A 15,864-nucleotide genomic window follows, 5' to 3' on the forward strand; every position below is an offset into this window, starting at 1 on the left:
CATCTTCATTACTTTAACATGTACACAGTGATCCATGATCCTCACTACAGCTATGACTACCACTGTTGCCTCTCCGTGTGATGGTGTTAATGCTGCAACTATTGAAACTCCTGCTTCATCATTGCTAACACAAAACAATAAGTACAGCAATAATAGCAGTATACCATAAAATAAATATAGATACAAGTCAGCAGCTGTGAACATTCTTTATGTGGAAACATAGTTATGGTCGTGTAATTGAGGTGCATTTGCTCTGATACCCCACTGTATTGAAATTTTTTAAAAGCAGTTCAGTGTAGGCATAAGAAGTCATTGTTTGTGTTAGCTGTTGCAGGTTATATAGTGGAAAAACAAATGTTATCAGTCTAAGGGTTCAGACATTAATATTACAATTTTCAACCCATATGTTTTGAAGAATTTCAACATATTTTAGTTTAGTTTATTGATATATTTTCATAAAGATTAAAGAGAAACAAGAATCATTATTTTTCAGATGAACCAGTTCTTATGTTGTTATTCCTGAATAGTAAAATAACAGGTATAAAAGAAATCTGATGAATGGTCCTATACAAACCCTTTTTCTGCTAATCTTGTTATTTATTCAGGCAGAAGTACTTTTGTGAACCGTATTTACAGCAAGTACATGTAGCAAGTACTAAACGTTTCACGAATACAAAACAAGTTTAGCCAGTAACAAACTCAATCTAAATTTAACACTTCCTACGAGCACCTTCGTTACATTGAATAAGTTTCAGTGTTTGTACTTGTCCGACTAACCACAACTTCAAGACGTTTTGATGCACACAGTAAAAATTAAATAGAAGTTTGCCAAATCCCAACCTTTGAACAGTTTCCTCTTAACACTGTAAACCATATCATAACATCTCAACAATGAGACATGTCTGAGTGAGCTGAATCACACTGTTAATAGACATGAAGACATTTTGAGCCATAAAATAATCCCAAAACATAGACAATAATCTAAATCATTCACAGAGTCATGACTAATTCCATCAACAGGTGATGCATGGATTTAGCGCCACACCCGCACATCATCCACTATGAATATGCACTCTAGTTGGACCATGGCTTTGTCTTGCAAGTTGAAATGTTCATGTTATCATTCCCTATGCAGCTTTCTCCACCTCTCCTTGTGTGTCACTGCACGTCCCAGATCTCACAGAGCAGCGGCGTAAATTTGTGGTCGTTCATCCTCCAGGACGTGAGCATCTCTGCATGGTAGTGGCTGAGTGTTCTCAACTCCGTCAGGCGGCCAAGGAGACGAGCAAAATACATCGGCTCGTGTGGGTGCTGCAGGACACACAGCTTCCTCAGCACGTCCAGCATGGTCTCCTGAAGTCTCTCCACAGCCTGATGACTCTTCACGTAAGGCCGATCTGAAGAGGATGAGACATTAGCCTTTCAGAATATAAAATACATAAAAGAAAAAAAAGAAACACCTTATGTTTATGTCATTATAACATACAGCTGTTGATGCCGGCTCACCTGGTGTCAGGATGGTTACGGCGGTGAGGAGAGCCTGTTCCTCTTGTGCCATGTGGAGTTCACCAACGCTTTTGTAAAAATTGAACATGGGTGTCATGAATTCCTCTGATATACCTGCAGACAGAAATATATTCATAAAAAACTTGTTTGGTGAATGTGCACAATTGAGCTCCTAACAACATCATGAGGGGTCTTTTACACAGTGGTTTAATTATTTACTGTAATTTCAGCACATGTACAGTACTACATTCACAATTTTAAATCTGCTGTTGCAATGTATTTATTTATATTTACCAAAACATCTTTCTAACACCAAAGTTTACACTTTGACATTGTAAATTGACTTTCTCAGATGTAAGAAGTGAAATGTATCGGTACGCAGATGATTATATTTTGTATAGTGCTCATTGTGAAGAACTAATCTGATGAATGATGAAGCAAATGCTGATGGGCTGACATTCAAACAGTCAAAACACAAGTAAGGTTGTATAGATGTGGTTAAATGCATGTACAAGGAAGCGCAGGGAAAGAGTTGAAAGAGCTTGTTTTACATAACAGTCTGCACTTTGAGCAAGAACATTTAATCAACAGTCTTAAGTCTTAATCTTCATTTATATGATCACAAGGAAAACAAACTCCATTTACACAGAAGGAGAGCAGCAAGTCTAGCTCTCCTAGTGAAGTAAGTATTCTGTTGTTTATACAGGGTATATTTACAAATGTAAGAGGAAGAGGATAAGGAGAGAGCTAAAAAAGAAAGAAAGAACATATTCTTGCCTATATTTATGAATATACTGTACAATATACTTATGAACCTGAGTGGTAACCAAATTATAGCTTATTTAGTAATACAAAGAGAAGAAAAGGAGATTAGATTAGATTATTCTACAATAACATTGCTACTGACTTTAACTGCATTTCCTCTTCACTCAGCTTTGATCATATATGTCCTGATCATTTGTACAAATGAAAACACAGTAGTTGCAATGCATTAGGATGAGGATCCACCTCATTCATCTCTAAACAGGGACACATTTTGGGGAGACCATAAACATATATAAAATATAAACTTCTCTGCTTTTCTTCTTTTCTTCTTTAGGTAATGATTCAACAATAATTAAGGATGATTCTTTTAAACGGCTCTCTATATGATTTCCAATGTTTGCATCCAGGTTGCCCGAGCACACTGGCAACAGTTTCTACTCTCGACGCTCCTCAAACTAGCAGAGGGTGTCTGTCTGCTCGGACACATCATCAAGCATTCAGAAATGCCAGCGGGGCTCAGAGGGAGAGAAGTGGACAATAGCACTCTTGATGTTTTGATAAGGAACAATAGTCTCTTCAGACAGCTTTGCTCCCTTATTCTCCCGGACTGGCCTTTAGTGTGAATGTCTCTTATCCCCACCATTCACACCAGAGCTGCGCTGAGGGACCGAGTGACTCACACACACTCCTGCCATCACTGTCTGTCTAACTGTCCAACCTGGTAGACGTGATGATACCTCACATACATATAAATGATTTCTTAAAACCACCAAGCTAGTAAAATATTTGATATGGGAGTTATGTGTAAACAGAGCGGCTGCAAAAAAGCTCATTTATATGAGTATTTAAAAAAATTAAACCCGGTGCCACCGAAAAGCTGGGTTTTCTTTGAATGACCTCCTTTACCTGTCAGCATGCCCACACACCGTGCCTTAAACTGAGTGAAACTGGACCCAGTGAGGGTGCATGTGTAACCTACACCTAGCCAGAGATCAACAGGTCAACACACGTCTCTGAGCTGCATCACACAGATCAGGTAGATCAATTAATAAAGGACTAGACCTGGATGCTTGACCGCAGGTGGAACTACAAATGTCATGATGCTGCATATGCAGCCTGCTGCTAGAGTAAAGGACTGAAGACTTTTGAAAGTCATGAATTAGGAGTAAAGATATTCTAGCTCCACACTTTGAAGTGACTTGGATTATTTTGTCTGATGAAAGTTTAGAAGGTCATCGTTTCTACTAAAACCACAAGAATTTGTGTGATTGCACCATCTGGACTTTGTGCAAAAAGTACAGTATGTTGTATCAGACAGTGCCTTACATTTTTATGGATCACTTCAGTTGACTCACCACTCTTGCGTACCCTCTCCTCCAAAACGTCTGTGTGTCCGTTGGGCATCTTTTTGCTCAAAACCTGAGCTGAGCGCAGAAACATGGCCTCCACAGCCGAACCCTTGAGCAGAGCGATCTGATCTTCACGATCCAGAGAGAGAAAGCCTGCCAGAGGCATCAAACCGCTCATTACATCCAGCTATTAGTGTTTTTCAATTATTACTGATATCATGTTATCATCCATGGTCTTAATATTATACAAGTCTATATTCTATAAGATTTGTGAACTAGGGAACAATACCTGGAATATTTTTTGTAAACTCCACCAGAACTTGAACTTGACTTGTTGCCATTTCTGTCAATAGCAGGAAGTTTTCCTCTGCACTGTACTGTTCCTGCAGCTGGAGGGGAAACAACAAGAGTAAACAACACAGAAAAAGATCAACAGAGAGAAGACAAACCAAGCTGCATAAACTCCACCAGCAGTCACACTAACCACGTTTAGTAGTTATAGCGGCATCAGAGGTTTAAGCATGTCATCATGTGAACTTCAGTGTCTGAAGTGCAGATAGATGTCAGGCGAATGGTCCGAGAGTGACATCTTTCTGTACTGGCTTTGTGCGCATGAGCTGCACTCTCTATTGCCAATTTTCAGGAACTCATTTATTGAATCTTTCACTTTTCAGTGCCTGTGCACATACATTTGTACCTCATGCAGGCTCATTAGAATACAAAGCCCCTATCTGAGTACCTCCTCCAACTGCTTGACAACTACCTTTGCAATGGTGCGCCAATCAGAGCAGACTGGGCTTTTTTTGGAAGGGGAATTAAAGAGACGGGCGGTAAAAACGAGCATTTCAGACAGAGATTACAGGTTTATTCAGACAGACAGTATGAGAACAATGATGTGTGTTTTTGAACATTAAAGCAATAAAAATGTTTCAGTGGACTCCCAAAATACAAGTATGAATCTGAAAATTAGCACAACATGTCCCCTTTAATGTCAATAATTTAAGTAATTAAAGAAAAGCAAAGATTGATTTGATATTTAGGGTAATATACCAGTTTTTTGGCCACGTCTTGAGGAATTTGATGTCTGTTGTAAGCATCTACGATGGCTTTCACGAGAGCCCGCTGCTCTTTGGTGATTTCGACTTTTTCCTGAACAGAAAACAGAAAACACAGTTTACATGACGGACTCAGTGAATTTGGACGGCACATTTCCAAGACACCGGCAGAGATAGTGATCACCTTTGAGAGCTTGGTGGTTGAGGTGATCTGTTTGTTGTCTGTGTTGTCCGCCGCCTCTGTCTCGTCTCCGGTGGACTGTCCCGGGGAGGCCTTGGTGTTCTTCCGTAGTCTTTTAGACTTACACTGGATCTCTGTCAGCAGGCCTGCCAGCGGTGATGAAGGCTTCACTATGTGTGTTAAATACCTCACAGCTCTCAGCATTTGTAAATGTTCATTTTCATTAATCATGAGGCCATATTAACAGAGTCAACTGAAAATCTCAACTAATTTTCTGACTAATATTTGAACACCATGTATTATATCCAATGTAATCCATACATGACAGTGATCCATAAGCTGGAGCTTACATTTAAGTCATTGCATGATTGTTTCTATTCCTCTTATTGATTTATTGTCTTGCTTCTTACAATCCAACCGTTCAAATGTAAGTTTTATAATCTAATGATGTGTTTATTTTCTGTTGGTGCCTTTTTCTTTTCTTTTCTTCTTTTTACACATTTTATATTAGTGGAAAATGTATTTTGACTTAAAAAAGTGAGGAGCAAAATCTTTCCAGTAAATTAGCATCTGTCTTTTCACACAATGACTAAAAAAGTCCAATTTGTTGAGCTCTTATTGCTCCAGCAGTTACAGTCATGAATGCCTGCCACGCTGCAATATTCATTACAACTTGTCTGCACTATTTATGAGCAACAGGAGTCCAGTCCGTCCTCCTCCTCTTTTGGACTGACAGCTCTTAATAGACCCAATAACTAATCATCCTCCAAAGACTCCCAACGTACACATGCATAGTAACAAGCTATGTCGTCACATTACTAAGCTTATAAAAATACAGAAGTCTACATTCCCAAATAAAGAAGTGTGAAGATGCAGAAGTCCATAGTAAATTCCTTTTAATGACAGCATCCACTTTGAAGGTGTTCATTTCTCTAAATGGGTCTTAAGGTGTCTGTTTAACCGCTTCTATTCCTGTAACAGTAACAAAAGATGGACCTTCTATTGTTTGATATGTGACGTCCAATCCTCCAGTAAAATTCAACAGGTCATGTCAGAATGGAAAATGAGGCTAGCCTTTGACTCGACTAAATAGACATTACTGTGTGTGCATGTGGACTGTGCCATTCAGTTTGAATTGATTCATGATCGTAAGTACAGATGTGTCTACAATTATTTCATTCCCCATCACATTGACGAGCGATTGTTTGCATCCTGTCAGCATGAACAGTAGTTCCCTAAACGATCAGTGATACTCACATTCAGCCAGCATGCCCATCTCTTTGCACTTTCTTAGCCGACACTCCTGGCATTTCCGGCGCATGTACATGTCCATCTCACAGTTTCCGCCACTCTTGCATTTGTACACAGCGTTCTTGGTTATGCTCCGTCTGAAGAAACCTGAACACGTTTGACAAAAAAAAGGTACAGAAGATACTGATACAAAGTCAAGATATTGTGTACCTTATGGACTACAAAAAAGTATTTGCTATAAGTCCGCACTTTAGCAAAGTAGTTTAAAGTACATTCACTTAAGTATTGTTTTGAAGTACATTCCTAAGTACTTGTACCTCATTTTTTATTCCTCTCCTCTACTACATTTCACATGGTACTTTTGCCAGCTAAAGGTACTACTTACCGTGTATTTATCTTAACATGCTAACAAGTTAACATGTTAACATGATCTATTATTTCCATTTCAACCAACAGCATAAGAAAATGTCTGCTAAGACAAAAATGTTTACTAATCAAGAAAACATTAAATATATATTCAAATACAACATTCAGAATACAAGCCCGTTCTGCATACTAAGTGCCGGTTTGATACTTAAATCTGTATTTACAGATTTGTTAGATTTCTTTGGCCACTTGGGGGCAGTAGAAACAAGCTGTAAACACAACTGACATATTATATCACCTTTTACGCAGATATAGCACGCTAGCAAACAATTGTTCGTGTACACATCCAGCAGACACATTATCATTCATCTGGAGTTGTTTTTCTGGCCACCTGGTGAATGTAAATCCAATATGTACTCTCCTTTTAGCTTCGTTTTGAATCTCCTCCAACTCCTGAAGGAAATATTTTTACCAATGTTTTCGTTATGTTGACCAGCTAGTTGCTAACTGCGTCTCTCGTTTGGTGTTGTGCAGGTAATGTGCTGTTGTTTTTCTAGAACTTTTAGGTGAAGACGGCCACTTGATGGAGCTCAAAACAACACAAGAAAACCAAAATAATAATGAGACACTAAAATGAGTTGGGGGGAACGGCACAGTCAAGTCATAATTCTCTCTGGGTTCATCCCTACGAGCGCCACCTTTCACATACACATACTCATTTAAGCGATTGTTAATATGAAAATATAGCTGCTGTAAGAACATTTAGTAGATAATCCTTCTGCACTTAAACTTGAGCAACATTTTGAATTCAGGACTTTCAGTAGTTTTGTTTGGATTGTGGTATTTCTACTTTTACATAACTAAAGAATCTGGTCTTCTTCCATCATTGCTCAATATTTATTCCATGCAGATTTCTGATAAGATTGTATTATTTAACCAGAATGGATCATTGACAAGGTGATATAAATATAATTAGTTACACATAGTTCTAATAATGTCACATGACCGCTGTGAACCCAGCTGGCAATGCCACACACACACACACACACACACACACACACACACACACACACACACACACACACACACACACACACACACAGAATAACTTTGGAACAGTTATTAGACATTCTGACACAGAACATTAAGCAGAATGGCATGCATTAGCGTAACTGAGCTCAGGTTGCTCCTGCATTGTACAACCGAAAGCTGAGAGGGAACCCAATCTGGCAGCAGTACCGGGTAGACCTGAGCCTATTCTCAGTCAAATGGCAGCACAGGCCAGCTGCTGGACTCCTGGCATTGTCCAACGTCACAGTGTGGAATTACAGTCATATCCATTCACCCGGTGGTTTGGCTGGAATCACAGCAAATTCACAGCATCATAAAAACACGGGGAGGAGCACCTAGAGGCCACGACTCCACTGTCACCAAGTGCATCATTTCTTTATGGAGAAGGTTGTAAAGTACTGTAATATTTCCTTATATATCTTTTGTTCTCTTGAAATCAGCCTCAAGCTTTTCTTCAGCTCAAGAAGTCAGAGTCAGAGTTAAACTTGATGTACTGTATGGATTTACTGGCATGTGATTACATTAAATTAAATATAATAAACAGTATTATGTCCAGGTGTACAGCAGTAGTAAAAATAGCTGTAAATAGGGGTGTCACGATATACCGGACAATAACGCGTTATTAAAAAAATTAGATATGGATATCATGTTAATAATATACATATGATAATATTGTTTAATAATCCAGCGCTTCACACACATATGAGTGTCATTTATTTGACAAAGAATAGACAGAAATGCAGATTAATCGAAGTTAAAGATTAATTTCTAATTTCTAGATTTCTATAGATATTGCGATAATTTCTTTATCATGAATTATTTTGACTACGATAATTGTGTAGTGAAAATCTGATAATGTGACAGCCCATAGTTATAAAGTACAAATAAACAAACCTGTTTTTATGAGCAGCACACAAACAGTAAATCATATGCAGCACCAAAGCATATTCCTGAACTGTCACTTCTCTGCCCCTCAGGCCTAATGAGCACAAACAGCATGTCTCTTGTATTAATTACTCTTCACCTGCTACTGTTTGGACTGTATATGAACATAATGGATGGCCCCTAACGCCAACCGACAAAAACACAATTTCTGCTTATATGGGACACATCTAACTTTACACTACCGCAGCCTTTGTCTGTGCCCGAATATTTAAATAGAGGTGGACAAAGTACTCAGATCATTTACTCAAATAAAAAGACTAATACCACAGTGTAGAAATACTTACAAAGTTTACTCAAGTAAAAATACAATAGTATTAGCAGCATCTAAATATACTTAAAGTACCAAAAGTAAAAGTACTCATTCTGCACAACAGCCCATTTCAGAATAATGTATATGTTATTATTGGATTATAATTATTCATGCATTAATGTGTTCATCACTTTATTGTTGCAGCTGGTAATGAAGGAGCTTTTATTTACCATATGTACTGCCAGGTAGCTTGTGAATTTCACCATGGCATCAATAAAGTTTGATCTTGACCTATAGGCTACATGATTGGAGTCAAAAGTACAATATTTGCCTGTGAATTGTAGAGGAGTAGAAGTACTAAGTAGCAGAAAATGGAAATACTCAAGTAAAATACCTCAAAATCTTGCTTAAGTATAGACCTTGTGTAAATGTACCTAGTTACGTTCCACCAATGACTTTAAATAGCACAAACCCAGACACAATGCAGGGAAATCTGCTCGAACAGAGGGGATTAAAAATCATGTAGAACTTTTCTGCATTTAAATCCAGCATACTTGTGTTACTACGGCGCAGCTTCCCTCACCTTTACATCCCTCACAGGTGAGAGCGTTATAGTGGTATCCAGAGGCTTTGTCTCCACACACCACACACAGTTCCTCCCCTTTGACCCTTCCAGCCTGCGACATGTGCCGTGTCCTCTTGCACACAGCAGGCACCACAGCGGACACCTCCTCCATCTCAGCATCATAGCCAACCTCCAGGGGTCCTTTCCTCAGTTCATATATCCCTGTGTGTGTGTACCATTCGTCTCCATTGTACTGAGGGTAGAAGTTCTGATTGGAGTAGTATGGTGTGGAAGACATGGTAGGCTCCATGGACTGATACTGCATGCTGGGATAGGTGAAGGGTAAAATGTCTGGATCCTGCAGGAGAGGACTTCCTTGATCTGCCAGAATATCTGAGAGAGACGTAGGAGAGGGATTATAAAAGTGCTTAAAAACAGCATGTACAGAATCAAGATCCACTTCTTTCTTTTTTCTTAGATTTTCACACGGTATGAGATCTATTGCGAGCATCAAAGCTAGTTTACGCACGTTCACAATTCAGAACAGGGCGCAAAGTGGGTGGGTTGATATGTACAGCCATCTGACAAATGTAAAATATTCACTTTCTTTTAGCTGTTTTTGATCTACCGACATATATTGCTCTTTAGCTGCTAAATGCTCCACAACGTGCACCAGCTAGTTGCTAACTTTGTCTGCTGTCATGTGCTGGACATAGTTTTCTTTGCTGAAAACAGCTGGCTGCTGCATCTGAGAATATCACAAATAAGCGTGAAGAGACTGAAACAGTGAAGTTATGGGCCAGAAAACCAAAACAATGGATAATATAAAAGTATTGATTAGTGCTGCTTTAATAATATGAACTGGTTCCTTGAAACAGAATGTTGAAGCTCAAGTGTGAGACGCAGTCAAATACCAAAGGAAATATTTCTATGCCCCAAAATCACATATTTGTCTCAGGCGGCTTTACGATATGTGCAACTTGATACTTTCTATAATTAAACCCTAAACTTTGATAAGGAAACCCTCCACAAGACAGTGTTATTGAGCAGAAGGTTGTTAGAATAGTAACTGGCTCAGCAGTAGTTGTAACCCTCACAACACATAATATAAACCCATAAATGATTAACAACTTGCTTGCACAGAGCACACTGTGTCTTTTAGAATGACATGTAACCTCCACTCCAAACAAGTTGGCACTTTTGAAGCGGATACAAGAATAGTTAGCAGGGTTGCATCGTTGTTTCTGTTGCAGTGTTGCATCTTCACATCATCAACCCTCGACAGTTTTCAAACTTTGAAAACTGTCGAGGGTTGATGATTTTAAAGACCGTGTGTAGTTTACGAGAATATTCCCTCAAATCAAATCTGTCAAACTGAAATACCCAACACTAATGCAACACTTGTAATGTATATGCATCACTGACCTCTTGAAGGCTCGGACTGGACCATGGCCATCCCTCTGTGACCGAACTCACAAACTATTCAGGGGCTTTATTCTCTGATCCCAACAGTCCAGCTGTGTTGAATAGATTGATCCTTCCGCCTCTAACTAACAAACCATCTTCCATTTATTTCAGCAGATCTAGTACTGAACTTCTTGACACTTGCTTGAGAAATCATAGGGGAGCAAAGGTTGCCAGGGCTACTCATTAACCACACAGTCACATTTCTTACATCACTACAAGTAGCTGGCTGATGTGGGAAGTCATTTCCAGATTTGGGTAATGGTACCATCTGACTGCTACTGTGTGGTGCTGCTTGAGTTTGAGAGCGGCCAGACAGACATAGATGTAAACTGGTTCATGCAATAATCATTAGAAACATGTGTTTCCATACATTCAGGTGCTGGGTTATTATGTTTTGCCTACATGTTTGTATTATATAAGATCTGATTGGATTTTTGCCCTTTTAGACAAACTCTGTACTGTACCGCTCCATCATAAAAGACAAACAGTGACAGTGGAATATTTTGGTCTCCTTCAGTCGAGTTTGCATTTGTACTACAACAACTTGAAGAGACACAAGATGATTTCAATAATGTTTCTGTTATTCTTTGTATTTCACTTCTCTGCTTATTTGCTAACTAGTTTTCAGTCACTCAAGGGCGGAAGGGGTTCCCCCCACTCACTTTACGCCCCTGTCTGGATACCGAACGCGAGTAAGCTAGCTTTGATGTTCAGTAAGCCTACTACCGTGTGCATTTTTTTTGTGTGCAATCTAAATGTTTACATATTACGTCATTGGTATAAAAGAGTTGCGTAATGTGTACATTTTGTTATTTTTTTGTTATTTTGCCTTTAATTGATAGAACAGCATTCGAGAGAAAGGGGGAGCGAGAGGAGACGACATGCAGCAAAGTGCCGCACGTCAGATTTGAATGTAACAAGGACCAAGTCTTAGTTCATGGGCAGGCCATACCACCAGATGAGCTACCGGGCGCCAGAAAGGTGTCACTTGTTATTAAATGTCTCCCTACAGTGTCACACACGCACAAACTTTGTGGCCCACCCTTTTCTGAAATGGATCCGACGCGTCAGTTCATACGCTGGTCCAGACTGAATCATCTCAACAGCTATTGGACAGATTGCCATGATATTTGGGTGATTGGCATATATTGTAATAACTTTTGTGCTCTCCTGACTCTTTATCAATCAGGAGAAATTTTAAATTTCTGAAATTTAACAAATACCAGAAGAATAATGACCACCCTTCAACATTCAACATTACACCTGCTAAACTTCAGCATTTAGCTTAAAGAACCACTGTGCTGTGTCGACTTACCAAACAAGTGGGAGCTCTCTGAGATGGAGAATTCATCGCTGGGTGGGATTTGCACCGGTCCCACCACATTGATGTCGGGGCCCACCCACTCATTCATTCAGGATGGTCGTCGAGCACCAACTCAGAAAACACAGTTTGGACACGGAGAGGTAGTGAGCCTCTGTTTACTTCTGTAACAAGAATACAAATAGTCTGATTTGTGAACCTTGGTGAAGATCTCCTGAACACTCGTATAGGTCTGCAGGATCTTCTGAAACCTGCACTAACATATACACATCAGCCTGGGAGTCTCTACATCACCACACCTGACAGTTCTTCTCTCCCACTCAGAGATGAGATGTTCAGTAGCTGCCTGCAGTGAGGTGGGGGATGAAGGTCAGGCCATAACATGGCCCCCCTAAGAGCGAGTCATGGAAAGTATTTTCTTTCTTCATCCTGTCAGAGCAGTTATTATATTTTCTATATCACACAGGTACACATCTGTTAGAGGCTCATTTGACAGGAAGTATAACTAGATACTGTATGTGTTATCTTTCTTAATTCTTAATTTCACTAAACATAATGTATGCAAGCCTTTAGTCTCAGTTAGCAGCTCATCTATTAAAATGGCAAAACCTGAATTGTAGCTTGAAGGTATCTCTTGAAAAACAGAGTTTTTAAACTTGTCCGTGGCCTTTCTGGTGTCAAGGCCACAACACGGTCACATGTGAAACATTACCTTCATAGACTTCATCTGCCACAATTGAATTAACTCAGCGTAATTTCCCCTGAGATCCAAGAGCAGCCCACAAGGATTCAGAAACCCCTAGTCCACTTTAACAACCCACAAAACAACCAAACATACCTCACACACAGTGGCACGCCGCAGACTCATAAAGAGTCACCTGCTCACCAGTGAACTTGAAATATGTTCAGACTCGATTTAATAGTTTTAATAGATTTAATAGTTCTTACCTTATCCCGGTCAGTTGGTGTTGAATTTTTTCTTTTCCTCTTTACTTTCCTCTTCTTCTGCCTTGTTACTGATTTCCGCGCCGTGAGCTACAGCTCAATCAATATTTGCTAATGAACATTACGCTGCTTGTGTCTGGACTCCAGTGATAGCATGTGTGACTAGTTGAGGTCAGGGAGAAATGGTTATTAATTAAACTGTCCATTCCTGTACATGTCACCCCCACCCCTCTCCTCCAAACACACTCCCCCCGCCAAAGAAAAAATCCCTCTTTATCTCACTAAGACAAGAGGCTGCCTCGTGAATTCTCCAGAAGAGCAGAAATCCCACCCACACACAAACATCACATGCATTACATGTCATTTAGCAGACGCTCTTGTCCAGAGTGAACCAACAACAGGGGCAGTCTCCCTGGAGCAAGTCAGGGTTAAGTACCTTGCTCAGGGGCACAATGGTGGCAGCCCTGGCATTGAACTCACAACCTTCTGATGTTATATTTGGAAGAGACCACAAGGCCATCACCACCCCAGGCTGACATCCAGTCATTAGCAAACAACTGGTGTTAGTGCGAGCAAGCCGAGTACAAGTGCTGCTATCTGTCCAAATATGTTTATCTTTGAGAAAAGACAGAGCATCACGCTGTGTCTTCTTTTAACAGTTAGACGACACTGAATGCTTTATAATATTTTTGAGAAGCACGGAAATATATTGAGGTTATTGTAGAAAAAACACTGAAAGCAGACTGTAGCAATCATTGCCATTCGTCCTTGAACTGATCACAGTTATTATATTATGTCACTGCAATGTGAAATACCAGTCTGCACCAGAATTGTATATATTGACACTTTCATACCTCAACATACCTGCCTGTCTTTGTGTACTCTAAGAATGACACATCACATTCTTAATTTCTTTGTAATCTTTAATTTGTCCAAAAGGAAAAAGTTTAATCATTGATGGGTTGTTGCTCCATCCAAAGAGGGCCTTCTGAGTCAACAGAGACTCTCTTTGAAATAAACAGAACCTTTGCTATTGGCTACCAGCTGTTTGTGGACTATCTTGTCTGTGTTTGACAATATGTAGGGAATAATCTCGCAGCGTTGGCAAAGGACAGACGCAACTTCATTGAACATATTTAAAAGTTAGATGTTGTTGTGGTCCAATGAACCTGCAGCTGGGCCCGTAGTCTTCAGGTTCTCCTCCGTTTTGGAATGTTTTCAAATATTCACATAACGCACTGATTCAGGTAGAGTTCAATAATAATAATATGTTTACTGATCATAAAACTCAATACAGTACAACCCAGGGCCTGCTCATGGAAGAGCTCCATTATCACTTCAAAGGTGTTTGTTCTTATACTCAATTCAGCTCCTACTTTTTTGTAATTTATTGATATCTTCATTTCTTTGATCCTTCCTTGTATCTCAATTTCTGAGAATTTGACATCATTAGTTATTACGTTTTTCAGAAATAGGTTTTTCTATACTCCTGTAGATATTATTGTGTACTTATACAGAAGTCAAAGCTCTCACAAGTATCGATGATGTTCATTTAAACTTATTATGCCTCTCGTCATGTGGTATGATGAGGACGAGAACAGGTATTGGGTGTTGCCTTTCACTTTGGTGTTTTGTTACTCATTACAGACAGACCCTATTGTGAGTGACGTACACATGAAAGAACAACCAGGAAATTGACAGGATCGCCAACATGTTCTGCGAGGACGGCCAGCAACAACGTCTATCTAATATAATCTTTATCTTTAATCCATACATTTTTCATCAACGTGTGAGAGGGAACAATCATTATACTCCTCATAGATCAACAAATGCACACAAAGCATCCATTTTAAGTGTAAAATCCTTTTACATGTGTATATATATATATATATATATATATATATATATATATATACTCCCTCTAACTGTCATCTTTTAAAGCAGCAGTCATTTTGTAGAAGCAAGTATAAAAACTGGTGAGAGATATCCTGTACCGTAATTATCTTCAGTGGTGAAAATGAAGCAGGCAAGAGAGATAAGACAGAGGATGTTTACCACAGCGTGACGGGAAACAGAGCAGTCTTAGGAATATTTAAAATTGTCTAATTTTAGCCTACTAACATAAACAGGCAGCATTAAGGACAGCATATTCTGTCAAGTTGTAACAGAAGATAACAACAATCTTTGTTGTATAAAGCGCACATTGTGTGTTTATAAGGCTTTATGGTAATGATTTCAAACTAAACTAGATGGGCACTCGTAGAGCGCATACCTCCGCCCCGTGATTCAGAACCTCTCCAAGATGTAATGGGTTCTTCCTTGGCCCATGCTACACTCTTTCACCACGTTTTATGAAACTCACGGCTGTACTTTTTCCATAACCTTGCTGACAAACAGACAGAAAAACCAAACCGAGAACATAACGTCCTTGATGAGATAAAAATAAGCTGGAGAGGTGGAAACAGGTTTAAAAAGCTGAACTATGTTCTTCTACTTTCTCTCACTTTTAAACCAGCCCTTTTCTTCTATTCTCTTAAAAATAATTTGTGTGGTTCGTCCACCACAGGATCCAGACTGAATTATCTCAGCAATCCTTTTTGAGATCCTCTAATCTTTTATCTTGCAGCATCATCACTTAACAATGGAAATGTGTCCAATACTTTGTTTATGATCAAATACCTGCAAAACTACATTGTAATTACTTTCCTATCATCCTCAGCTGTTGGCTGTTTAGTGCTAATGTTAACATGCTAACACCCTAAACTAAGATGGTAGACATGGTGAACATAATACCTGCTGAACAGGAACACGTTAGCACGTTAGTCAA

General features: G+C 39.3%; 1 protein-coding gene across 2 annotated transcripts; it reads right to left on the minus strand.

Annotated features, from left to right (window-relative positions):
• Positions 1-1,158: 1,158 nt before the first annotated feature.
• Positions 1,159-12,183, minus strand: nr1h4 (nuclear receptor subfamily 1, group H, member 4). Of its 2 annotated transcripts, none has more exons than XM_029434355.1 (9): positions 12,087-12,183; positions 9,323-9,697; positions 6,114-6,254; positions 4,860-5,002; positions 4,671-4,769; positions 3,910-4,009; positions 3,627-3,773; positions 1,507-1,620; positions 1,159-1,397 (listed from the first exon to the last, which is right to left on the minus strand). In XM_029434355.1, the coding sequence occupies exons 1-9, from the start codon at positions 12,181-12,183 to the stop codon at positions 1,159-1,161; spliced, it is 1,455 nt and encodes a 484-aa protein (XP_029290215.1). The 2 variants fall into 2 exon arrangements, with proteins under 2 accessions (XP_029290215.1, XP_029290216.1); XM_029434356.1 differs by lacking the exon at positions 12,087-12,183 and adding an exon at positions 10,730-10,760.
• Positions 12,184-15,864: the final 3,681 nt, after the last annotated feature.

This window comes from Cottoperca gobio, chromosome 6 (assembly GCF_900634415.1).
Source record: "Cottoperca gobio chromosome 6, fCotGob3.1, whole genome shotgun sequence".
NCBI lineage: Eukaryota > Metazoa > Chordata > Actinopteri > Perciformes > Bovichtidae > Cottoperca > Cottoperca gobio.

Bases quoted from the DNA above. Each gene is read 5' to 3' on its own strand.
- nr1h4 (XM_029434355.1), bottom strand. From the start codon at position 12,183: ATGAATGAGTGGGTGGGCCCCGACATCAATGTGGTGGGACCGGTGCAA. The intron at 4,010-4,670 runs GTATATTACCCT...TTTCCCCTCCAG, and splicing joins AAGACGTGGCCAAAAAACTG to CTGCAGGAACAGTACAGTGC. The intron at 3,774-3,909 runs GTATTGTTCCCT...TGCCTCTGGCAG, and splicing joins GTTTACAAAAAATATTCCAG to GCTTTCTCTCTCTGGATCGT.